We start from the raw sequence: 27,054 nt of genomic DNA, 5'->3' as shown, positions 1-27,054 counted from the left end.
TTCTCATGACTCTCAGGTTCAACGGTTTGCTAGGATGGCTCACAGAACTCAGGGAAATTATTTCCTTACTATTACCAGTTTTTTATAAAGGATGTAACTTGGGAACAGCCAAATGGAAGAGAGGCGTAGGACAAGGCAGGGGCCGGGGCTACATGGAACTTCCGTGTACTCTCCTTGCAAGGTGCTTCATCCTCTGGGCACCTGCAGTGTGTTATCAACCCAGCTTTCTGAACACCAGCCTTCAGGGGTTTTTATGGAGATGTTATCACATAGGAGCGACTGATCATTAACTCAGTCTCCAGTTCCTCTCCCCCCTCCCCAGAGGCTGGGGGGATGGCACTGAAAGTTCTAGGCTTCTCATCAAGCCTTGGTCTTTCCTGTGACCAGGCCCCATCCTGCAACTATGTAACAGTCACCTCACTGAAACAAAAAATGCTCCAAAACCCAGGAACTTCTAAGGGACTTGGGAGCTACTCCGTGTCTTGTACCAGGGACAAAGACCAAATATTGGAACAGAGTACACTTTTCTTGTCACCTCTGTCACTCAGGAAATTTCAAACATTTTAGGAGTTCTGTGTCAACAACTGGGGACAAAGACCAAAGTATATTTCTTACTATGTCACAGCTTCTCCCCTATATTCTGGATCCAAATTTACCTCTCCTTATAAGAATACCAATCTGTTTGGTTTAGGGCCACCCACCTCATTTAACTTGAGTACATCTGCAAAGACCCTGTGTCCAAATAAGGTCACAGTCAGGGGTACCAAGGCTTAGGCCTTCAACTTATTTACTTAGACACAGTTCAGTCCACACCTCATTTTCAGCCAACCACCGATTTGCTCTCTATCATTATACATTGCAGTTTTTAGAGTTCTGGATAAGTGGATTCATACAGTATGTACTCTTTTGTTTGATTTCTTTTACCCAGCGTAATTATTTGAGATTCATCTCTGTTGTTTTCTGTATAGTTCTTTTCTTGTCATTCCATTGTGTGGATAGACCTCAATGTATGAATCTGTTTACCTGCTGATGAATATTTGGATTGTTTCAGTTTGGGACTGTGACTAAACTGTTATGAACATTTATGTTTAAGTCTTTCTGTGGACATACGCGCTCACTTCTCTTTGATAAATAAACACCTAGGCTGTATCATATGACAGATTTGTGTTTAACTTTTGAAGAGACTGCCAGATTGTTTTTCAAAGTGATTGTGCCATTTGACATTCCCACTAGCAGTGTGTGAGAGTTGTAGTTGCTCTTGCTAACACTTAGTATGGTTAATCTTAATTTTAGACATTCTGATAGATGTGTAGTGGTATCTCATTAAGTTTTTTTAAATTAATTTATTTTTTATTGAAGGATAATTGCTTTACAGAATTCTCATAAGTTTTAATTTGCTTTTCTGTAGTGACTAATGATTATGAGCATCTTTTCATCGACTTATTTCCATCTGTATATCTTTTTTGGTGAAATTTTTTGCTTCCTTTTTTTTTTTTTTTTTAAATGAGTTTCTTTTTGTTTGTTTATTTTGAGTTTTGAGAATTCTTTAGATGCTTGAAATACAAGTTTTATGTCAGCTATAAGCTTTAGAAAGATTTTCTCCTAGATCGTGACTTGTCTTTTCATTTTTTTAACAATGTTTTTTGAAGAGTGTAAAGGTTCTTTGAAATTTCAGTGATGTTCATTTTATCCATTTGCTTTTCTATGGATTGTGCTTTGGCACCTAAGACTTTTGGCTTTAGGTTTTATATTGAAGTCTCTGATCCACTTTGAATTAAAGTTTTGTATCTTTAACTTCATATACCCAAGTTCTTTTTTCAGGATAGGATTAATACTGTTGTTTACAGAGTATTTTTAATATATTCTGTTTTGATTTATACATGTGTGCGTATATGTAAAACACCTTTATTACAATGCTTATGAGAGTAAATGGTGATTTGTCATTTTCTTCAAAGCTTCATTTTTTTGGATAGCTATATGTTCTAGGTATAAATTTGGCCCTTTACCTATTGAATCATTATATGTAAAATAAGTCTGGGTGATTTGTTAGAGAACTGAAAGTTATTTTTATTTTCTCATAGCTACCATTGTCTTTTACTTTTAGGTTACAAGATTGTACTCTTGTCTGTTGTGTGTGAAATTAAATTCCAACTGAATCACTCAGCATTTGCATAGACATTAATAGTGAATTACCTGACTTTATTTCCTGACAGTTTACTGGAATTAACTCATTCATTGTATCATAAGATTCTTTAAAAAAATTCTTAGATGCAGCTTAGTATTTTTGTCAGGAGAATAAATATATCTCTAGGCAATGTGCCTTCTAAAAATTATGTTTCTGTTGTAATTGGGAGATTATTTTTGTGTATTTGTGGTAAACTCTATATATGCAGTTAGAAGTCACTTTAGCATAAGAGACAATGTGAATGTACTTAATGCCAGTGACTATAATACTTAAAAATGGTTAAAATGATAAAATTTTATGTTATGTATATTTTACCACAGTAAAAAGAAAAGTAAGGACCTCCTTAGTGGTCCAGTGGTTAAGACTCCATGCTTCCACTGCAGGGGACACAGGTTTGATCCCTGGTCAAGGAACTAAGGTCCTGCATGCCACGCTGCATGGCCCCCCCCCAAAAAAAGGGAAGGAAAGAAAAGAAAAATAGTCACTTTATAAAGCATTTAGACTTGTTGGTAAAGTGCTCATTTCTCTGTGATTTCCCACATTCCTGTGGTGTAGACTGTAGCGTGCATAGGAGAAGGGGTCCTGCCAAACTGCCAGTTCCAACTGTTTGTCTCTTTCAGAGAGACAGACTCTAGATAACAGGCACAGGGTTTGTTTGGCATATGCCTGAATTTTAAAGTGAGAGCTGGTAAACTGAGTGGAGGAAAATGGAAACAGTACTTGAGAAAGTTGCTGTCAGCAGCTGTATAAAGCTTTTTGGATAAAACTCGCATTGTCCACTTCCACAAATTCTAAGAAATAAACTTTGGAGTCAGTTTATTGTTGTCAGAAATGTCAAGCTAAGACTAAAACAAGGCCTTGAAATAATATAGATAGACTTGGTTTAGCATGCAATGCTATTTTAAATGTGTAATTGCAGTCTTTTAAAAAAATTCTTTACTAATATTTGTTTACTTTTAGTCGGCAGAACCAGTTGAAAGACCAGCAACAGCAAGTGGTGTCGTTGTGCCCTGATGACACAGAGTGTCTGACAGTCCCACGGTACAAGCGAGACCTAGTTCAGAAATTAAAGATTCTGCGGCAGGAACTTTCCCAGCAACAGCCTCAGGCTGGCCATTGCCGCATTGAGGTTTCCAGGGAAGAGATTTTTGAGGTAAACTTGCAAGTCTGATTTTAAAATAGAGAAAATTTAAATTTCAGTGATGAACTTGTTTTCCAAGTATATATTGGGGGGACTCTAAGGGCTTCCCTGGTAGCTCAGACGGTAAAGAATCTGCCTGCAATGCGGGAGACCTGGGTTTGATCCCTGGGTTGGGAAGATCCCCTGGAGGAGGGAATGGTTACCTACTCTAATATTCTTGCTTGGAGAATTCCATGGACAGAGGAGCCTGGCAGGCTACAGTCCATGGGGTTGCAAAGAGTCGGACACGACTGAGCGACTTTCACTTTAATCTCTTTAAAATGGGAGAATTTTCATTAATTTCTCTTTTTACTTGTGGGGAGTAAAGGCAGTAGTATTGGAGAGATTTAATATATAAGATAAACATTTGAATGGGATGAAGTGTGAGAGGTTCTGATGGGTGCAGCTTGGTCCCTGCATTGCAGATACTGATTTGTTCATGAATTCTAAAAGACCACAGATATTATCTATCTCTTATTTTTTAGTTCTTCCAAAAGGTAAGGGACTCTTAAATCAAAAAATCATTTTGTCTAATTACTGTTGGACTGCTTCCTTAATTTATTGAAAATCTTTCTTTCTGGTATGTCCTTTTATCTCTGGATTTTATAGCTCTAATAGCAGCTTCAATGTTCTTACATAATAAGTGGCAGAGGTCCAAGGCAGGGCTTTCCCACTTATTAGAGGGTTCCAGGGCAAGAGATGTTTAGGGACTTCATAATCCTTCTCCCAAAACAGTTCTGACCTTGTTTGTATTCAGTCATTTGTTGTTGTTTTTTTTAATTAATTTATTTTAGTTGGAGGCTAATTACTTTACAATATTGTAGTGGTTTTTGCCATACATTGACATGAATCAGCCATGGGTTTACATGTGTTCCCCATCCTGAACCCCCCTCCCACCTCCCTCCCCATCCCATCCCTCTGGGTCATCCCATTTGTAATTTTAAAATAACATAAAGTTGTCAGTTTAGTGAGGATCACATTCACAGTTACTTACGTTCTTTGAAACTTTGTTTCTTACCTTTACTTTCTGCTGGAATCTGTTGCCTGCATTAGGTCAACTAACTTTAAAAAGTGTGGTGCTTCTGTCAGATTGTGTTTTTTCATATGAGTGGTATCACTGCTATAGTTCATAGGACTTAAATACAGAGTCTTGCATTTAGTAGGCTTTTAATATAATGTCTATCAAAGGAATTGACTTCAGTAGTATTAAACTATATCTGTTTTAAGTTCGTTCCAAACACTTGGAGTTGATCCATTGATTTGATTGTTGAACACATTCCACCTTATTTAAATAAACATATGTTTCGTAGGTGGAATGGGAAGGAGAGTTTAAACAACAGGTTAAAAACACCTAGTAATAATAGTATATTAAACATTTTTTTCAGGAATCATATCGACAAGTCATGAAAATGAGACCAAAAGATCTCTGGAAGCGATTAATGATAAAATTTCGTGGAGAAGAAGGCCTTGACTATGGAGGGGTTGCCAGGTAAAGACATACTCGTCAGTAAAGGACATAAAGATCCTTATATTTGCAAATTATATACTCTCTGTGGTGTAACCTTCTCATTGGTATTTATTTTCTAACATAATGTTACTTAATGTTTGCAGTACGGAGGATACCCTAGTAGATGCATTCATAATGAGGTTATTTAGTATAGCACTGCTGCCAGTGAAATATTTGTGAACTCCCTAATGGATCATGTCGTCCAATGAGACTTTCTCTGAAAACTAGCTGCAACCCTATGTGGACTGTTGGTAGGGCCTACAGGCCTGATATTTTCTCCGTTTCTCTCCTTCAGTACATGCTATTCCCTCTGCTTTACATTGTCAGGAACAATCTTGAGATTTTAATGACATGTATTCTAAACTGAATACTGTTTCCCTTTGCTTCCATTGCCATGTTTTTTAACCTTGTTAAAGGAATGTTTGTGTCTGGAGGTATGTGTGTTTATCATAAATTCTCTATGGAATATTTCAGTACATTCAATATGATGTTTCTGCTGTATTCATACATCAAGTATTTTTTTTCAGATGTGAGAATTCACTATATATAAATGCAGCAGAAACATTATAGCTTCTTTGTTAAAACATTTTAAGGACCATCATGAGAATTCTGTCTCCCCTAATCTAAATCCAGCCTAAATTAAATTTGTGTTTCCACCAGGTCCCATAATTGCTATTTGACATTACTTGTTTTCACCTGTAAACTTTTTCTGTGACATTTTTACTTGCAAATAGATAGCTTCTTTAGTTTGGATTTTTAGAATTGATCACTGTGCATGCATGCTCAGTCGTGTCCAACTCTTTGTGACCCCATGGCCTGTAGCCCACCAGGCTCCTGTGTCCGTGGGGATTCCCAGGCAAGAATACTGGAGTGGGTTGCCATTTCCTTCTCCAGAGGATCCTCCCGACCCAGGGACTGAACCTGAGTCTCCTGCTTGGCAGGCAGATTCTTTACCATCGAACCACCAGGGAAGCCTTTAAAAAACACATATATGCGTAAAAAACATACAAGACATATTAGGTGGGAAGGTTGTTTATTGGAGATCTCATTTTTTCTTTTTAATCTCTAGACTTTTCAAGTATTAAGCATATGATTTGATTTAGACTCCATCAAATGATAAAACTTTGAAATGTTTTCCTTTAACTATTTTAATAGTGTTTCACTGCATTTCCTAAAATTATATTATCCACCGGTTTAATCCATAATATCCGAGTATGTCATTCACATGCCTTTCCTAGCTGAGGGATGACAGGAGTTGAGACTCTGACATCACCTTAAGTTCTAGACTAGTGATTTTATTTCTGTCTCACCAAGACAAAAAGTTGTCTTTCATACTTTGAAAAATGTAAATGATTTAATAAGTTTAAGGTGATAGAACTATTTATTATAGGTTTTAAAAATACTGATGTATGCTTGAAACCAAGAAGTGGCATGAAACATCCCCAGAAAGTGCTGGCCTGCCCTTTTATTCCCACTTATACCAAAGGCCTTGGTAGTTTCTCACCACTTACATGTTTATCATGGTTATTTTAGGGTTTCCACAAAACAGATGTGGAAATGGATAATGAAATTTTCTTACTAAAACCATCAACAATAATACATGAATTAGTTATGTATGAATGTCATATATTGTATAGACTAGTATAAATCTGCCATGAATGGAGAGGATCAGGGTGGTATAGATGGGACCACATGGAGGTTTTGAAATAAAACCATATTCTTCCCTTCATTTTATATTTATTATGGATCACAAATTTGTTTAGCAATTAAAAGTAACAGACCACTGGGCTGCAGCATCTAATGGTACTTCTGGATATTATTATTATATTCGCTGATGTTAAAATGTCATAAAATTACCCAAAATTGAGTGAGACATGAGTTCAATATAATAAAACAAGGGTTTTCATTCACTTTGGGGCTTGGTGGATTCTTCTTCTTTTTTTTTTTTAATTTAATTTTTTATTAAATTTTTTATTTTTAATTGGAGGATGATTGCTTTACCGTGTTGTGTTGGTTTCTGCCGCACATCAGCAGAAATCAGCCGTAGGTTTACTGTCTCCTCCTGAGCCTCCCTCCCGCCCCCAACTTTGTCCCACCCTCTAGGTGGTCACAGGGCATGGGGTTGAGCTCCATGCATTGGTATACTTTTCTAAAGTGATCTTACATAACTAGTTAGTGCTTTATTTTGTTTTATTAAAAACTTCTTTGCTAACATTAATTAATCACATATCTTAATGAAAGTGTATTTATTAACAAAAAATTCCTTTGGCATATCTTGTTTTTTAGGGAGTGGTTATATCTCTTGTCACATGAAATGTTGAATCCTTATTATGGCCTCTTCCAGTATTCAAGAGATGATATCTATACATTGCAGATCAATCCTGATTCTGCAGTTAATCCGGTATGATTGGTGGTTATAATGATATGAACTAACTTATGACCTACAATGTTTTTTCATCTTTAAATGTCAGTATAGTTTATAACATAGGTTTGCTGTCTTTGTTCAAGTCACATCCTTGGACTTGGCAAGTCCTCTTTTAAAAATTTTTCTTAGGTGAATGATTATGAGTGTATGCAACAGTTGGGCCCACGGAGGTTTACTATATCACTGTTTATAGTAGCCCCAACTGGAACTAACATTGCTGTCCATAAGAGGGGTTGATTAAATTATGACATGAAGCAGAATGATGTGGTTGAGAGCTTAGACTCTGGAATTAGACATGAGAACATATCCTGGTCCCATTACTAACTAGCTTTGTGACTTTCATTGACTTAAGCCTCAATGATAAAATATAATTTGAACCTGAGTGAAGGGTTGTGACTGTTAAATGAGACCCTGCACAGTGCTATACATTATTAACCCTATTACATATTATTAATCCTCAGCAAGAGCTAGCAGCTGTTACTACTTTGTTGGTTTTATAGTATCTCTATTATCTTTCCATACAAGGGTATATTATAGAGCCCATAAAATGATGTTGTGGGATAATGGATAATGACATGTAAAGATAGTATCTGTAATATATTAGGTGAAAAAAAAGATAGAATGATGCAACTTTGGTAAACATATATCTATTTGTGAGAACATTGAAAAGCTTCACACTGTAAATGTACAGTGGTTATCTCTGAGTGTTAAGACTATGGTCTTTTTTTCCTTGTCTGTATTTTCTAAATATTTTGTAGTGAACAGGTACTGCTTTTTTAAAAGAAAAGTGCTATTTGTAAGATAAAAGGGAGGCTTCAAGATGAGCTTAGAGATTGTTAAATAGAGAAGTAAAAGAAGTTTAAAATACAAATATCCAACAGTAATAAAAAAAAATACATCATGGAAGGCCAAATCTGCCTAAACATAGTAGGCATGGTAGGTTCCTTGCAAGGTATTCTTCATAAAGGGAAGATTTTTAGGTGAAGATTCTGCTTGACCAGCTCATTACTGCCACCGTAGTAATGACAGCTCACGTTGGTTGAGCATTTACAGTGCCTTGGGCTTCATCACCTCATATTACTACCCACAGAGACCCTTTTTAGATACTATTATTATCTTTATTTTTCCAGATAATTGAAAATTATTTCTACAGAAGTTAAGTAGTTTGCCCAAGTGTTCATAGTGAGTAACTTCTAGAATCAGGACTCTAGTCCAAGTTAGACATGAAGTCTGTGCTCTTAAATCTATGATGTTTTGAAGTTCAGTTTCTGGTTGGGTCAAGAGAACTGAGAGGTAGAGAATTGAAAGCTTTTCCCCCATGATGGAGCCATGATTATAAGGAGCTCAGCAGGAGATGTCTGGAGAGAGAAGAACAGGATCTGCAGGAGATTTAGTGAGGCTGCAGAGGGACTAGACTTAATTTCTGAGGATAAATTTTACAGAGTGACTGAACTTTCTTTGCAAGAGGCATTGACTCTGCTGTAATATTTTATAGCAAAGTATAGTATCTTAAATGTGCCCTGTAGAAATGCTCCCTAATGAGTATTGAGCTTTGATATGATAGCTTATCCACTTAAACAGTTATAAATTGGGAGTATAAGTTGATACTTAGTATTTAAAAAATTACTGTTGCTTACATATTTAATTTTTATTAAAAATTCCCTGGACAGTATCTACCTTGAATATTTGTATAAACTCTTTTCAATTTCAGGAACATTTATCATACTTCCACTTTGTTGGACGAATAATGGGAATGGCTGTGTTTCATGGACATTATATTGATGGTGGTTTCACGCTGCCATTCTATAAACAGTTGCTTGGGAAGTCCATTACTTTGGATGACATGGAGTTGGTTGATCCAGATCTTCATAACAGTTTAGTGTGGATACTGTATGTATTGAGTCTTGTTCATTAGAATCTGAGCTCTTAAAAGATACATGTTTCAAAATGGATGTACTTTTTTTGAAATATAAAACATGCACAGAAAATATTAAGGGTGATCATCTGAATGATGGGACCATACGAGACTTTTCCTCTTTCTACTGCTTTTGTGTATTTTTCAAATTCCTAAACGTTAGCAAAAGTGTTATTACTTTAAAAGGGGAAAATGTAGTATACTCTATTTTTAAAAGCACTTAATGATTTCCTCAACATGATGCAGGTTCTGTTTCCATTTTTCATGTGTTAGAATAAGATAGTTCTGCTGAAATGATGATTGCTGAAACCATACTTTAAAAAGGGTATTTGTGAGAGTCAGTTCTGTTTGTTGGGAGATCATTCATTTGTGAAGATAACACTGACCATGCTTGTTTTACCAAGCACACAGCAGCTTTCTCAGTGGGCTCCTCAGGTGTTTGGTCACTCGGATTACCGAGATTCTGGTAGAACTTACCTGAAAGCCAAACAGAACTGAGGCTTCCCTGTGTAAAACCCGGCTTTCCAGGGCTTCCTCATTACTCAATAAAATGTTCCCAGGGTTTACGAAGGTTAAAGCTCTTTAACTTTTCTGCCCCCCCCAACTGGGAGGAACGGTGGCATAAGAACTAGTAGAAAGAACATAGGGTCAGATGTTCCTGTGTTTGTCATGTCTTAAAACTACCCTAGTTTTATTTTTCTCACCAGTTAACATATCTCCGAGATCTGAATTTTAGCTTTTCTAGTCAAGTGTCTTTCCCTTTCTTTCCTTTCTAGCGAGAATGATATCACAGGTGTTTTGGACCACACCTTCTGTGTCGAACATAATGCCTATGGTGAAATCATTCAGCATGAACTTAAACCAAATGGCAAGAGTATCCCTGTTACTGAAGAAAATAAAAAAGAATATGTCAGGTAAACACTTGTATCTTCTTAAGCCTGAGACTTATTTTAATGTTCTAGAATAGTGGTATGGAAAAACATTGATGCTTAGGTAGTGTTACTTACTGCCACAAAATAGGCTTCTGCAGAATTAAGTGGGTTAAAAACAACCACCATTTTATTATTTCTCGTGGTCCCGTGGGTCAGTTATTTGGATCGAGGACGACAGGGACAGCACACTGCTCCTCCGCATGGCGTCAGCTGGGGTGGAAATGTTAAGACGGCCTCTTCACTCACATATCTGATGTTTCGCCGAGGGTGGCTTGGCTGGCTGGGGGCTGGCTGGAGTGGACGCTGGGTCACCATCTGGCACCTGGTTCTCACTGTTGGCTGGGCTCCTTGGTTATCCCATGTGGTGTCAGAGGCCTCTCTCTTCAGCACAGTAGCCAGACTTCTTATCGGGTGGCTGGTTTCCCAGAGCACAGAAGGAGGGGTTGTGGGATCTTTTAAAGGCCTAAGCCTGGAACTGGCCAACATCACCTCTGCTGTATTCTTTTGGTTAAAGTGAGTCACATACCAGCCCAGGTTCAGTTGAAAGAGGGGCTGTACAAAGGCAAGAATTTCAGGAAACACAGTTTGTCATGTCATGTGTAGTGTAGCTCCCATAGCTAGCTGTGCAGAAGCACTTTTGTGCTATATTACTAGGACTTAATCCTATTTATAAATAAAGATGTTGTGGGTTTATATAAGAAATACATATTTTCAATAGAAACACAATTTATGAAAATAGAAATATATGGCTATATATTAAATATAAATATAGTAGAAATATTTATTAAAGAAATATAAATATATAAGAAGTACTATATTTCTTATAAAAAATCAAGAAAATGTTCAAGTTTTATAAAGTCACCTGTTGATTGAGGAATCTAGAAGTATGAAGTGAAATTGTTTGGCTCATGGTATAAAGTTTTTCTAAGCATTAATTAGGAGTTTGAACTTCACCATATGTACACAGAAGCGTGCTTGCTATACTTTTTTGCACAGAATATGTCCTCAGGTCTTATTGGCTAAAATGTTTTGGTTTATGGATGAGGCCCATCAGTCTCATAGCCTGTGAACACTGGTAGAGCTTTGTTGGAAAACAGTTTGAGAACAGCTGCCAAAATGAAAATGCATATGCAGCTCCATTCTTAGGAATCTCCTATTTGGAAACAACATTTGTAATTAAAGAAATATAAGGCTGTTTAAATATTACTGGTAAAAAAACCCTGAAAACTGCAAAATGTTTGTAGAAGAGAATGATGAGATATATTAAACAGAAATATTGTGTGGCTATTTAAAAAAAGAGAGATTCTGCATAAGCTGTCACTTAAAAAGCATGTCTTAGAAGGAACAAAGTCTATATTGTTTTATTCTCATACAGAAGATGTTCAGGAAGACCACTTACCCAATAAAGTGTTGCCTAGGGTGGGGGAGTGAAAGTGATAGGCCTGGAAGTAGAGAGGAAACAGGGTGAAAGAGTGGACTTCGCAGTTTTACTCTGTCTCCACATTTAATGTTTGATTTTTTAACTATGATTTTTCTTTTAATAACAAACATATGACATTTGTAACTTAATGAGGGACTTCCCCATGGTCCAGTGGTTAGAACTCCACGCTTGCACGGCAAGGGGCATGGGTTTGAAGTTTGATCTCTGGTCGGGGAACTAAGATTACACATGTCAAGCAGTGTGGCCACTACCCCCCCCCCCAATACACACACACACACACACACACAGAGCAATTAAAAAATAAAATAATAAGAGTGAATGGGAATTTCCTGAGGTTCAGTAGTGTGTCATTTCCAGGATCTAGGGTAGACTGCTCACTTTCCAGGATTCAGTCATGTTTACAGCACACAGTAATTATTCCTTGGGGCTTCCCAGATGGCTCAGTGGTAAAGAATCTACCTGCAGTGCAGGAGACATGGGTTCAATCTCTGGGTCGGGAAGATCCCCTGGAGAAGGAAGCCTGGGGAATCTCATGCACAGAGGAACCTGGCGGGCTACAGTCCAGGGGGTAGCAAAAGTCTGACACGACGACCACTAGTTATCCCTTACCAGATACAGATTTGAAATTTTAAAAATTACAAAGAAAAACATTTTACAGGTGTGCAGTTTTGATGTGCCCTTAAAGAAAAATGAGGTCCCCCAAGGGATACAGTTAATATTAAGTAACTTATTTCTTAGAGAATTATTTCTCCCAAGTTTGGGAAAGGAAATCCTGACAAATTGGGAGTATGAGTAGTTCTGAGGTTTGTGAGATAAATTTTCCTGGGAAGATAGATTAAAAAAAAAAAAAGCAATTCATGTAGAAAGTGTAAGCCCAAACAAAGCCGTAAGTAGACCTACACACGAGATGTAGTTTTGTGTGCTTTTTGTTGCTAAAATTACATCTTCCAGGACTTTTAAAGCCTATAGGGAAAAACGAGTGGTCAAAAAGTGCTTGCTAGTGGCTTTTACTGTTTCTTCTCATTTTGGATATGGGAATTCTCTTTACCTCCCCTTCCCCCGTATACAACCCACCCAACATATTCAGATTGTATTTTCAAGTCAAATCAGAAAAAGTCATTTTTGGTTGAATGGGCTCTTTTTTCTGGTTATTGGCATGCATGCTAGAAGCTGAGAAAATCATTTCATTTAGATTTTAACTTCAGACCCATCTGCTCTCCAGCTAACTTCTATTTTAATAGGAGTTTTTCTGAAGTGAAGAGCTACTGTAGCAATGCTGCTTCTGTTAGTGGAAGGTTACTGCTTGTTAATTTATACTGCTTATAATTTATACTGAACTGCCTCACTGCTGAGGATCCATCTACCTTCAGTAATCTGAGATTCTTTTAGATTTTAGACTAAATTCTTAATGCTAGACACTTGTAAAGTGCAATGTTGCTAATGTACTAGAGATTCATAGTAATTACCAAATCTGAATATATTTGATCATACAAAACCCCTGCCCAATGTTTCCAGGCTTTATGTGAACTGGAGATTTTTACGAGGCATTGAGGCACAATTCCTGGCCCTGCAGAAAGGATTTAATGAAGTAATTCCACAGCATCTGCTGAAGACATTTGATGAGAAGGAGTTAGAGGTCAGTGTATGAATGTCATGACATCATCTAGTATATAACAAAGCAAGGTTGAGAAGTTTCTGTTACTTAGTTTTAGAGGAGTTGTATTTCTGGTGCTTTTGAAGTTTTTCTATGTGCTGCTGTGAGAATTCTAACTCATAGGGAAAGCCTTTCATGTTTTGGAAATTCTACAAGTAGTCTCTCTTACATTGTGACTATCCTTTATTTTTCCATATTTTCCATTCTTCCTTTTAACAGGTTTTGTGTATGTTGTGTATATCCTTCCAGTGTTATTTCCTATTCTTTAATTAAATGGCTATTGATTTAGTTAAGTGAAACTTTATCAATTGGTCTCCACCATTTTGCAGTTTATTTGGACTAAAGAGCTAGACCCAATTGGATTTACGTTAAGCTTTACAAGAAAGCATTTGATAGACAAAAACCTAGAGGAAACATTTAGGATCGTCTGTATCTAAACAAGAACCCGCCTGCAATGCAGGAGAGCTAGGTTCGATCCCTGGGTTCGGAAGATCCCCTGGAGAAGGGAAAGGCTACCCACTCCAGTATTCTGGCCTGGAGAATTCCATGGGGTCGCAAAGAATTGGACACAACTGAGCGACTTTCCATGACTATCTAAACATCTTCCGTCTCCTTGGAAACTTTCGTTACTAATACAGACTTTAATAACCAGTTAACCATTTTTTTATTTTAAAGCTAGTCCTTAAAGCACCTTAGGTTTAGTTTTATAATTAAGACCTTTAACAAATACATCTGAATTGCTACTGAACTACTTTGAAAAGTAATGAGATTTTATTCTACCCGAGGTCCCAAAATTTAATTAGCGTCTAGGGATAGCATAAATATTGGAAGTCTATACATAATTTAAAACATGATTTTATTAATTAACTTCAGTGTCCTTTCTAACTAAATCTGTTAACAGATCTGTTAGACAAACCTAAAAAGATTGGTTTGACTCAATACCATCCCCATTCTTTTCGTGATTGAACTATTCAATAGTGAAATGACCAGAAGGAAGTAGGAGGAATAAAACACAGAAGGAATGACAATAAAGTTGAAATACGATGCATTTTTTTCTGTTCATATAATAAATAAGGAATTTGGCCTTAAAGTTACCACTCCTCTGAAGAACAGAATTTTGAGAGGTATCTTCAGCATTATAAGTACTTATGTAATTCTGTTTGGACAACCACTTACCTGTTCACGTAGCTGTGATTCAGTATTTTTCAGAACCTTGTAGAAGCTTTGTTGCAGATTTTATTCAATAATGTTAGGGTTTATTATATAATTTCTACCACTAATGAAATTAAGCTTTTCATAAAAAAAATATATATATATGATTCTGGTGTTATACTCGGTTAGTATAATTAATTATAAACTATGGGATTTGCAGGTTGCATTATGTTCTATACCTCACACTATCATAAGTCAGTGTTATACACAGGTTAGTAAGATGACTCTGTCTTGGACCCTAAGGAGGTGTGAGTATTACTAGTACCAAAGTGATTTTGATATATCATTTATACTGAGCCTGCATCAGAATGCCAAGCAGAGCTCTGTAACAGCACATTCATATATTTTGTACTTTGGTCCAACTTTAAACAGACTGTACCACTTATTCAACACAATTTCTTGAATGCCCATGCACTACTGGTTGCTTTCACAGGATGTAATGAAAGATATTACTGCCTTATTACCACAGAGGAAACTGTGGCCAAGGGAAGTGAGCTGAACTGCCCAGAATCCCAAAGCTAATAAATGTTGAAATTGGAATAGTAGATATAGGTCTTAAGGAAGGCATATGTAAACTGTATTTACTCTGAATCTAGTTTCTGATCATTAACATTTTTTTTAGAATTCTACTGTGAGATTATGGAACTTCTCATCTTGTCATGTCCATCACTGTGGTTCTCAGATCCTGGGTAGGGAACCTGCAGTGTGTAGGTACTCATGGAGCTTTTAAAAAATACAGACCCTAATTCACCCCAGATTTACAGAATTAAAATATGAGCATAGAACCTAGTGTGTATATTTGGAAAAACTTTCTAGATGGTTTTGACGTCTACCCTCGATTAAGGACACCATTTGAAGGCCAACATTGCAAATTTAAAGTTCCATTTTAAGGAATTTTTGGCCTGACTTGGGTTTCCATTGGCTCATTATTTGTGCAATATTTTAACAGCTCATTATTTGTGGACTTGGAAAGATAGATGTTAATGACTGGAAGGTAAATACCCGGTTAAAACACTGTACTCCAGACAGCAATGTTGTCAAGTGGTTCTGGAAGGCTGTGGAGTTGTTTGATGAAGAACGACGAGCACGGTTGCTTCAGTTTGTGACCGGCTCATCCCGAGTGCCTCTGCAGGGCTTCAAGGCTTTACAAGGTAAGCGAGAGGGAGGCATCTCATCGTCGGGGGCAGGGGGTTAGTATTTGGTGTATCCAGATGGTGTACAAACGTGCTTATAAACAGATTCTCTTTGCACTCTAGTTCTTATCTGTAACTCTCTTGTCTTGATACCGTCTTCTCCTTCCTTTCCTTTGTTCCCTCCCAAGAGCCTTTCCTGCTGGGCTCTCTGTGGCTGTAGTGAGTGCCGCATGTCAGAGACGCGTGTGCTCATGCTCTGCCTTTTCTGGACACCTCGCTTTAAAATGCTGTTGCCCGTTCCTCTAGGGGAAGTCTGTCTACCTCCATGTTCACATCTCAGCCTGCAAACATTTACCCACTTGGGAGGCCTCTCCCCTCTACTTTTTTATTCTTTTAATAGAGGCAGCATGAGTCATGGAAGCCATTAGTCTGGTCAGAGCACTTTTAGTTAATGCATGGCATCAGACCATCTCACAGGCATATTCCATTTTTAAGAATTGTTTTCCATGGAAGAGCTGTTCAGTTGGAGGATGAGTTGGGATATTGCTAGTGATTGTGGTGCTTCACTGGGTGGCAGTGTTCCTTTACCTCTGAAGCTCTTCATTTTTAAAACTGCTGCTGCTGCTGGTGACTGAGGGTGTAGGAAGCAAGACTGGTACGTGACTCCACAGTGCTGCGTACAGTCTGTGTGTCAGAATTCCGTGGGGGAAAACACTTGAGTTGTGCTTGCATTCCCTATGTGGAGAACTCGTTATCAACAGACTGCCCAGATGCATGAAGTAAAGCTGTATTTCTGCAAACTCTTTAGACTGCTGATCTTTTGCTCTCTGCAAAGTCTGAGGAGTGAAACCTAACTTTGCATTAGGCTGTCATCTTTTTGAATATGTGCTGGATCTTGGATTTGCCCCTTTGGGACAATGATTGTCCATAGAAGATAGAAGTTGGCAAAAAGGTTTCAATCCTGAACTTTTTCTTAAATCGAAAGGCTAGCAGATCAAGGAATCAGCCTTGTTATCCAAGGTCAGTTCCAGCTTTTAAAAACCCAGATTCTTTTCCTGGGCCTTTTGGCAGCTGTATGGAGTCACCAGTCCTCCCTTAGCCCTAGACCCTATGGTTTATGTACCAGTTTTATTCTGAGATTTTGAAGACTGATACATGTGCCCGCAGTGATCCGACCCACATTGGCTCCCTCTGCAGGTGCCGCAGGTCCACGGCTTTTCACCATACACCAGATCGATGCTTGCACTAACAACCTGCCCAAAGCCCACACTTGGTGAGTTACTTCAGTAGCTTTTTTCCCTCATGCCAGGTATGTAGGTGTTAGTTTCAAACAGATTTGACACTTTATTTGTTGTTCTTTTTACTGAATGGGCCCTTTAAAGAGTTCCTTATCATTCCTTTTAAATGGATTAAGATTATCCAAAAATGGGTAGGAAAATCCCTTTGGGGGATTTTCAGGTAAATCTCAACTTGAGAGAAATATAACCTCTTTCTTGTAGTTTTCTGTGTGACACAAAGAGTGATATGGCTGTATTAGTTTAGTGTCAACTAATATACACTTGCCAGGTCAGTTGCCCTGTTTTGAATGAATTGTGATTTGCTTATTTACAGCTTCAATCGAATAGACATTCCGCCCTATGAAAGCTATGAAAAGTTGTATGAAAAGCTGCTAACAGCCATCGAAGAAACATGTGGATTTGCTGTGGAATGACAACTTCAAGGATTTGCCCAGGACTCTATTTATAGCCTGACGGACAGACAGCCTCCTTTCAGCAGAGTTTCAAGGAATGCTGAAATACAGGAAAATGCCCCCCCAACCCCCCCTTTAAAAAATTTTAGGACACTGTGAGGGGAAAGGACAATTTTGAAATTCCTTTTCAAGGAAAAAAAGAGGTCTTTATGCTTTGTCATGAGGCCACATTCAGCTGCTATTTAAAATTAATATCTTGAACCTAAAGAATGCTGACTTTTCCTACATTTCCAGAGTTAGGCAGTATTCTACACTTAAAGACTACTACTATTTTTATAAAAGGTAATCTATTCAAATCACTTCACAGATTTCAAGTCTATCAAACATCAAGACAACTTCAGCAGTCGGTACAAGTCACATTTCATTTTGAATACATGATTTTGAACAGCTCCTGTACTTGCTCTTTGTAAAAATAAAATAAAATAAAATTATTTTGAATTATTCTACCTTTGTAAACAATTGGCTACAAAAGAATCTTTAAAAAAAATTAAGCCATTTACACGTTTAATTGCATTTTTCTATAGCAAAGCATTATATTTTAGAAGCATTATACGTTTCAACCTAGCCTAAGTGAGTCTTTTTTATATTTTTCAAGCACGAATTCTCTGGAATACAGCTATATAATTTTGGTTGTCAAGGTCCTAATGCAACCATTTAGTCTGAACTTAGTAGCTTATTTGCTACAATAAAATGATGCATTCAGGGGCTCCCTGTTCTTTAAGAGACTTTAAAACAGAAACCTTAATTTTTTATCTTGAATGAATATGATCAGGTATTTTGGATTTACTTTGCATCTTAAATGGAAATACTGCGTTTTTATAGCTACTCAGATCATGTGGATGAGATGGGATTTTCATTCTGTTACTGGGTCAGCTTATCTTTGATATATATATACTATTTCTGTAAACCAAAGTCTCCTATGACAAGTGCACCTAATTCATATTATATTTTAATTATGGTAAGTTTCTATCAAGTCAACCATCCTGAATCTCTGTTTAGCTGCTCATATCTTAATCAGTTAAAATTATGAAAAAGGAAAAACTCTGCTCGAAAGATTATTTAGCAAAGCTTAGAAAACTCTGCTTTTACCTAACAAAATGAAGTGGGGGTGGTGGGGCAGGAGATGTGATTACTAAAAAAAAAAAAAAAAACCAAAAAGTGATTCTAACTGTCTCATATACATTAAGTCTGAAGAGTAATTTTGGAGGTAAAGGAATCTCGGTTCCCTTGGTGTTGAAGATCAGCATTTGATTTTGAAACATCCAGATTCAGCTTTCAAGGTGCATGGCATGTTGCATGCTCCAGAGGCAACCAGAATTCTGGAGTGAGAGCTTGGAAAAATCTGAAGTCATGAGTGGTTTTTTAAATTCAGCCATCAGAAATCTGCACTATTCTTTTTTTTAATTTTTAACATTGATGTGAAATCAAGTATAACAAATTTTGATGAGATAGCTTTGTTTAAATTTTGCAGCTTAATTAGTGAATCAGCCCTTTGTGTTCTTTCATTTGATGGATTGGTTTCAGCCTGTGTTCTTGGAGCCAAGGGCTTCCTCAGAGGTGCCTCAGAAGTCATGGTTAAGAGAGGAGGGACAAAGAGAGGGCGAAGAAAGTCCGAGCTGGTATTTGAGCAGAGGCCTCGAACTCCCCACCCTCCTTTACCCAGAACAGCTCTGATTTTTCTTACATATATATATTGGAATTTCACATAAGGTTTCAGAGACTAGGAGGGGTGTGGGGATGGGTAGAATACAAGAGGTGGAAAATTTGCTGCTTAAAAAAAGTTGAGAACTACTTCTGTAGCTTCTATGTGTTTATTTCATTCAGCCAGATTTGACAGCCACATGCAAGCTGGTTTAGTCATAACTGTATAGTGGCGATGTGCTTATGCTCAACTGTTTCTTCCCACTTTGCTTGCTTACTGCATTCTTAGTTGTACCGGAGAACATCGTGAAATACCCTGTTTGATTATCAGTAGTTTTCAGCTTTCACAATAATACGTTATTGGTTGCAGGTCCATCTCTCTTTTATATTACAGCACTGGCACAGTGTGACTGTGCCTGTTACAATCTTTCAGTAAAAGTAAGTGTATGATGAACACTTCAGAGAAATTATAACTGACAGATGCAGTAATAATGGAATGCTACTCTCAAAATAATGTACAAAATAGAGCAGGCAAATACCATCACTTTTTGAGTGCCTTTTTAACTTAATAATGACTTAATAGAGCTTTAAAAGAAATAAACTCCCCTCCTTTATAGTCTATGGTATCACCAACATAATTTATAAAAACATGATTTAGATTTCATTTTCAAAGTCACGTTAGCTGATTACTTCTAAACAGGTGCTAAGCAAACAAAACCCCCCAACAAATCATTGAACCTTGGACTTGCACCTCATGTTTAATGTGAATATTTATTTCCACATGTCCCTCTTAGCTGGGTTTTCTAATCCTTTCTCCAGTTGTGTTATTTCAGATACGTGATGTCATGTTTCCATACATTGCCTTTGCATCATGAATGCTTAATTATGAACAGTGGTTACTTTGTAGAGCTCATATGCAGTACAGAGGTGAGTTTGTTTCAGAGGGTCTTACTTCTTTGGTGTAAAGAGTTTTTAAATAGTGCTGTGTATAGTGTACATTTTGTTTTGCACATAGTTTGTTGCCCTGAATGGGTTTTATTTTTAACCAAGTCTTTTATTTTTTACTGGTAATTACAGTCCAGAGCACAAGTTTCCCTTCTTTTAAATACAGTGTAATTTGCTTTATTTTATAACACTAAGTTGGCTTGAACTTCCGGTGCATTGAGCTGACTGCATTGATGGGAGTTACGAGATTGTTCCAGACGTCTTGACAGTTTGATAGAGCAGCTCCTCCTGCTTGTCTTTAGGCTGCAGCACAGTCAATGGCTGCCATTTGTGGTATTTAATGTACTTATGTTAGAATGATGGTTGTACCAAATGCTGAGTTGTTCTGTTTCTAGATGTAATTAGTTCACTTATTGTAATATTCTTCTCTCAAACTGACTTTAAAAACAAAGTTTTATCATTTTCATCGTATGTGTATTTATTACAGAGTGTTTTAGCTTTGATATTCTTTGTATTTTCACTCAGTTGTTACATGAGCTTTATCAATAACATCTGTATAAATGGTTTTTAAAAATTAACTATGTATGTGCCCATGCCGAAGTTGAGCAATAAATGAATGCTGTTTGCACTGTCACAGCATCAAAGTTTTTAAAGAATATTGAGTTTATAATGAATTGTTTTTAAGAACTTGGACTGGCTCTATCGAGTGACTACATACAGACCCGAAAATGTGAAGTTTAAGAAGATTCATGGGCCTCCCTGAGTCGATGTCTTTGTCACATGGTAGAGCCTAAGGGCTCAGGACCCCTTCTGTGTCGGGTCCAGCAGGGAAGCTGCTCGTTTTCTCCTGCCGTGGCGCAGCCTTAGTGGTCAGTGTGGCCTGTAACAGCTTTCCAGGCTCTGGAGGGCAGAGCTACGACCGGGGCCTCATTTGCTTCCTTGGTGGCGAGCAGTAAAATCCTCAAAAAGCAGAAATCAGTTACATTTTCCCAAGGAGCCATGGCTTTAAGGGTCATAATTCAGTTTTATAAATGTAGTGAATTAGTCTAGCTATCTACATGGGTGGACAGAGAACTGGATACGATGTTTTTTCATCCACAATAGTCTGTGGAAGTCTCTCCTCAGCATAGGCCACACAGAGAGGCAGGTCTTGGCGGGGCGAGGGGGTGCTGGTGCAGTGGAAGCAGTCCTGTATTACCCAGAGTGGCCACGGGGTCCATTTTTACATCCTTTTGAAATGTGTCTTTTTTTGCTTTCCCTCACATTGCCAGTTGTGATCTAAAATTTATATATACTTTTTAGTACATTAAGGATTTTAGTAGTATCATCTATAAATTACCTGAAAGTTTGAGTAATATGTGACGTTTTTCTGCCCTGTGGTGACCTGAAAGGTTTGTCCTTTTATTATAACGAAGGTTAACCTCAGCACCACCCACTGCATTTATTTGTACTTTATATCCCAAATGCTTTCGGTAGGATATGCACAGCAGAATGGAGCAGAGGTAATTACACAGAAAAAGGGTTAAAGGCCCATGACAATATTCTTAGGAAACTAGACAAATCAGATTTTAAAGTTACATTTCATTAAAAGGTATTTACCTTAAATGTGGCTCATTCTGTCTCCATTCAGCAAGTACCTGTCGTGCTCCTACCATGTGTCCAGCTCTGTACCAGCTTTAGGGACACAGCTTTGGATGGTGGTTAAAAAAAATGGAACTTCCAAACTAGTGTTTCTAAAAGTGTAGGTCTCAGAAGCTACAGTGCAAACCGAGGTCCTCAGAACTCAAGAGTGTGTGCAGCAAATCAGTCAGTCATGATGGGAACACGAGATTAATTACCTCACCTCAGCAAGGCTTCAAATCCCTTTTGGTTTTTAAAAGTTGGTATTGTTCCCCCATTCCCTTTCCCCATGACATCTCAGATTCTAGCATACCTCTTGTGGCTATTTGGGCTGGGATTTATCTAGGTTATCAAAATAGTCTGAGCTGTAGTCTCTCTTAAGAGTGTTTTATAAGCAAAGGAAGTGGAGAGACAACTGTAGCACCCTGAGGGTGGGTAAGAGACCTGTCCCTGGTTTTTCTCCTGCTGATCTAACCATTCATGAAGTCTTCTCAGCCCAGAAGAAACCTTGAGACCACTCGCTCTTCCCAAAGACGGTGAAAGTGGAGAACCCTCAAGACAGAAGGACAAAGTTCTGCTTTTTAATTCAGGTACAGTTGACACACATATTCATTTCAGGTGTACAACATGATGATATTTGTATTGTGAAATGGTCACAATCTTAAGATCCATCACCAGAGTCACAAATTTTTTTTCCTTGTGATGAGACTTTTTAAGCAACCTTCCAATATGCAATACATTATTACTAACTGTAGTCACCATGCTGTACATTACATCCCTATGACCTATTTTGTAAGTGAAAGTCGCTCAGTCATGTCTGACTCTTTGGGACCCCATGGACTATACAGTCCATGGAATTCTCCAGGCCAGAATACTGGAGTGGGTAGCCGTTCCCTTCTCCAGGGCATCTTCCCAACCCAGGGATCAAATCCAGGTCTCCCACATTGCAGGTGGATTCTTTACCAGCTGAGCCACAAGGGAAGCCCTTATAACTGAAAGTTTATACCTTTTGCCCACCCTTCACCCATTTTTTCCATTCCCCATCTCCGACAACCACCAGTTGATATCTACAAGCTCAGTTTTTGAAGGGTAAGAACGGTTTGTTTTTGTTGTTTTTAATTCCACACATAAGTGAGATCAGATATTCGTCTCTTATTTTACTTAGCATAATGCCCTCAAGGTTAGTGATGTTGCGAATGACAGGATTTCCTTTTTTTTAAGCTGAATATTATTTCAATGTGTGTGTGTGTGTATATATATATATATGTTTTTCTCCATTCATCCATTGATGAACACTTAGGTTGTTTCTGTATCTTGGCTGTTGCTTCAGTTGAACATGGGGGTGCAGATGATCTTTTCCAGTCAGTGTTTTCATTTCCTTCAGATAAATAACCAGAAGTGAAATTGCTGAGTCATATGGTAGTTCTGTTTTTAATTTCTTGAGGAACCTCCATAGTGGCTACACCAGTTTACATCCCCACCAACAGTGCACCAAGGTTCCCTTTTCTCTACATATTCACCAAAACTTACTTTTTGGTAGCAATCAATTAGGAGATGGTATCTCATTGTGGTTTTGACTTGCATTTCCTTGATGATTAGTGATGTTGAGCACCTTTTCATGTACCTATTGACCCTCAGTATCTTCTTTGGAAAAAATTATCTATTCATTTCCTCTGCCTATTTTATAACCAGATCGTTTGCTGCTGAGTTGTATAAGTGCTTTATGTACTTTGGATATTAACTCATCAGATGTCTGATTTGCAAATAATTTCCCCCATTCAAGTGGCTGCCTTTTCGTTTTGTTGATGGTTTTCTTTGCTATGCAAAAGCTTTTTGGTTTGATTTAGTCTCACTTGTGCTTTTGGTGTCAAATCCAAAAAGGAAAAAAATCATTGCCAAGACTGATGTCAGTGAGTTCACTGCCTTTTTCTAGTTTTATGATTCCAGGTCTTACAAGTCTTAATCCATTCTGAGGTTAACTATTTGTGTATAGTTAAGACAGTGGTCTAGCATCATTCTTTTGCATGTGGCTGTTCAATTTTCCCAACATTCTTTATTGAAGAGAATGTCCTTTCCCCATTGTATATTCTTGGCTCACTTGTTACTGAATTAATTGATTTTATATGGTGGTGGTTGTTTAGTTGCTAAGTTGTATCTGACTCTTTGCGACCCCATGGACTGTAGCCCGCCAGGCTCCTGGGTCCATGGGATTGTTTGGGGCTCTCTAATTCTGTCCCATTGATTTATGTGTCTTTATACCAATACCATAGTGTTTTGAGTACTACAGCTTTGTAATATAGTTTGGTATCAGGGAGCCTGATGCCACCAGCCTTGTTCTTCAGGGGGCAGAGTTTTAAAGGCAGTTCAAATTTAGTGTATCTTTTAAGCTAAGACGAACGACACTGGCCATGTCCATCAAATTCTAGGTTAGAGTTTGAATAGTTTGAAATTCCATTCAACGTTTTCAGCATGTCTGGATTTAGGATCAGATCACTCTATAAGCTTCAGCTTAAACCCCAGTTTTGGAATCCCTTCTGTTTATGCCATCTCTCTTAATGACGACCGTCTTCTGTCCACCCTGCCTATCTCATTCTCCTATTGCAGACTCCCCCTGTTTTCAATGTGACACCTCTTTCCACTGTGAATAAATTTCCCTACACCCTTAGTTCCTTCACTAAAGGCTATATTCTCCTGCCTTACTTAGACACAGGTTTTCTTTTCCTTTCTACATTTTATAGGAGAGGCAGCTAATTCTCCAGTGTCCCACATGATACAGTAATGCATATACACAGCTAAACATACATAGTTAAATTTAAAAAAAAAAATCTCATTGCCAGTTTAAAAAAAATCTGAGGTAACGGATTTTAACTACACTTGCAATTGTTTCACAATATGTACATTTATCAAATCACTGACATATGAAATTGTATAAATGTAAGGTATTATATCAATTATATCTCATTAAAAGAGGAGGGACTCTTCATCACCTGTTCCCCCTATCCCCAGTCTTACTTTTCAGAAGCTACTACTCCTAAACCTTCTGCCAGCTCTTCTGGTATTTCCACATTTCCAGATGATGTGGTTAATAGTGCTCTTCATTATTTTTTAGACAGTTTGATTTGGGGGGGGGGTAATGGAGGAGGAGGATATTTAAAGATTTAGTTCTCACACAAACCACCTCATTCTCTAACACCTCCACCCCTACCCCATACAGTTATAGTTAAATTATAGTTCTAAGTCACTTTTCAAATGTGCGATCATAAGCTTTCCCTGGGTTCTTCTGGGCAAACTGGCTTCACATAATCCGCTCTCCACAGGTACTTGGATAGCAAGACCTTCCACTGAGTTTAGTTACCACTTCATAAATTTGCTTTCTACTTTTCAAAAATGCACTGGCATCTTTTGCTTCCTATTCTTTGACCTTTGCTTAGCAGTCTTATCCCTTTCCTGGTAAATTCCTCACCTGTTCTTTTTCATCATTCCCAGTTAGTTGGTAAAGAACTAAAGAGTCCTAAAGCATTAAAAGAAAAAAAAAATTAAAACAAGCATAATGATGCCCTTATAACAAATTCAAATAGTATATTACTGAGTCACACCTGGGTACTGTTCTTCCAGACCTTGGTGGTTTAGTTGCTAAGGTATTTTTGATTCCTATGAACTGTATGTAGCCCACTAGGCTTTTCTGTCCATGGGAATTCCCCAGGCAAGAATACTGGAGCAGGTTGCCATTTCCTTCTCCAGGGGATCGTGCTGATCCAGGGATCGAACCCATGTGTCTCCTGCATTGCAGATAGTCTCCTGCTTTGCAGGTGGATGTTTTCCTGACTGAGCCAGAGGCCATCCTCTACGCTGTATTGACTACATTGCCTTGTACCTACTCATACCACAGCTTTTTAAAGATGTGCTCATTTTATTAAGGATATAGCATGCATATCTAGCTAGATGTTATTTTTCTCTAACAGTTTCAGAACTTATGTTCTAGCTCTTGTGCATTTCCCGCATCCTGTCCATTCACCTGCACTGATTGTCACAATATATATATCTCGCAGCCATCTGCATGTCTCTCCTCATGACGCTCTAAATTTGGCTATCCAGGGAACTCTTGCCTGCCTCGAGGCCCCACACTGTCAGCTGCCATGCCAAAAGGGCAGCACGTGAGACCAGAGCATTGGGTTCAGCTGCTCCTCTTCTCTCCAAGGTAAGCAGATCCCACCCTATCATGCCAGCTGGCCTCCCTGGGCCTCTATCCTTGTCCATATATTCTTCTCTCTGTATGCCCTAATGGGAGCCTCTCTTCTCCCTTCCAATCCTTTTCTGGTGCCCTCTGCCATTCTCTGGCTTTGATCAGCAAAGTTCCCATTTGCTCAACTGCTCTGAAGCCTCCCCGCACCTCCTGGCCTTTACTGAAGCTCTCCTATTCAGGAAGGACATCACCCCGAGTGAGTTTTCCTTCTTCCTCCTCTGCTCTCACCAGAAAGACGGTTGGTGTACTCCCTCCCACTTGCAATCACGAGTGCTCTCCTGAGCACAGATGGATGATCTTACACCTGTCACCCCTCCCAAATGACAGAGGCCATAATGCATAAATTCTCATCTTCCAGCCTCCATGTGAAAAAGTTACACACAGTTAACGATCATATTTTTAAGGTTTAACCCTAAGACCCACCTCTAATGACAAGCACTTTAGCTCTTTTCTGAATTAGAGATCTTTTTTTTTTTTGGTCCTCAAGTGCTGTTTTTGTTCACCTAAAGCAATAGGCTTCAGGAGCTGGCTGCTCAGTTGAGGCTTGTTAATTGCTTTCGTGCACCTCTTTTAAAGTTTTAGGTCAAATTCAAAGCAGTAAACTTTAAGAAAACAGTATTTATTTTAAAAGTTATTTCATAAAAAGTATTAGTCAATATATAGATAAGTCATTCAGAAATGATTCTTCTGGCTTAGATTGTTTTACTGGCTCAGTTGTAGCTCTGCCCTGGTGAAGTCCACACTGAGGAAGTCTGGCATCATAGGAAGGGATTTTTACTGTACTGAAAGGAAGCCAAATGAAGCCGACATTTGAAGCGCTCAGCTTCCAATTCCCGGAAAAAAGCATCATCGTCATTCTGTGTTATCATGTACTGCAGTTGTTGAATTTCCTTCTCCATCTTAGATCTCAGCTCCCTCTTCACCTTATATAACATCTAAAAGAGAATTCATGTCATCTTGCTAGTCACAACACCGATCCAGGCCCTCATCTATTTTTATTCCCTCTCTACCTTCCTACTCATCAAGCTTCTGCAGTAATTTTAATAATTTAGCAGCAGCTCTAACAGAGATCTGAACAGGTAAAGTTAAAATCACAGAATACAGGTTTTGAATCATTGATAGATCTTATTAGTATCCTTTCCACTTCTATTTCTTACAAATGTAAATATCTATCTTGTTAATTATTACCTGGGCCTGTGATTTCTCTCTGGCTTTGAGCTCTTGACGTTCCTGTGATATGGCTTCTGCCAGCAATGAAAACTGTTTACAGG

The 27,054-nt window shown here is 38.0% G+C and overlaps 2 protein-coding genes across 25 annotated transcripts in view; one reads left to right on the top strand and one right to left on the bottom strand.

Moving 5' to 3' along the window:
• Positions 1–20,576, top strand: part of SMURF2 (SMAD specific E3 ubiquitin protein ligase 2) — a 110,244-nt gene extending 89,668 nt beyond the window's left edge. For 2 of the 3 annotated variants that reach the window (XM_081576799.1, XM_081576798.1), the window contains 9 exons: positions 3,146–3,338; positions 4,751–4,854; positions 7,159–7,273; positions 9,009–9,187; positions 9,989–10,126; positions 13,101–13,221; positions 15,401–15,602; positions 16,782–16,857; positions 17,196–20,576. In XM_081576799.1, the coding sequence (XP_081432925.1) occupies positions 3,146–3,338; positions 4,751–4,854; positions 7,159–7,273; positions 9,009–9,187; positions 9,989–10,126; positions 13,101–13,221; positions 15,401–15,602; positions 16,782–16,857; positions 17,196–17,295 (1,228 nt within the window). In that variant the 3' untranslated portion in view covers positions 17,296–20,576. Of the gene's footprint in view, positions 1–3,145; positions 3,339–4,750; positions 4,855–7,158; positions 7,274–9,008; positions 9,188–9,988; positions 10,127–13,100; positions 13,226–15,400; positions 15,603–16,781; positions 16,858–17,195 lie in introns of all 3 variants that reach the window. The other variant, XR_014078803.1, reaches the window with a different exon arrangement.
• Positions 10,250–27,054, bottom strand: part of CEP95 (centrosomal protein 95) — a 52,862-nt gene continuing 36,057 nt past the window's right edge. For 6 of the 22 annotated variants that reach the window (XM_081576794.1, XM_081576782.1, XM_081576793.1 and 3 more), the window contains 2 exons: positions 26,972–27,043; positions 10,250–10,696 (listed from right to left, as the gene is read on the bottom strand). In XM_081576794.1, the coding sequence (XP_081432920.1) occupies positions 10,301–10,696; positions 26,972–27,043 (468 nt within the window). In that variant the 3' untranslated portion in view covers positions 10,250–10,300. Of the gene's footprint in view, positions 10,697–11,543; positions 11,587–25,003; positions 25,052–26,386; positions 26,719–26,971; positions 27,044–27,054 lie in introns of those variants that run through there. The other 16 variants (XM_081576788.1, XM_081576787.1, XM_081576786.1 and 13 more) reach the window with 4 other exon arrangements.

The sequence above is a fragment of the Giraffa tippelskirchi genome, chromosome 3 (assembly GCF_054371585.1).
Source record: "Giraffa tippelskirchi isolate mGirTip1 chromosome 3, T2T-mGirTip1v1.2.pri, whole genome shotgun sequence".
Classification (NCBI taxonomy): domain Eukaryota; kingdom Metazoa; phylum Chordata; class Mammalia; order Artiodactyla; family Giraffidae; genus Giraffa; species Giraffa tippelskirchi.
This window is presented reverse-complemented; position numbering and strand designations above follow the sequence as displayed.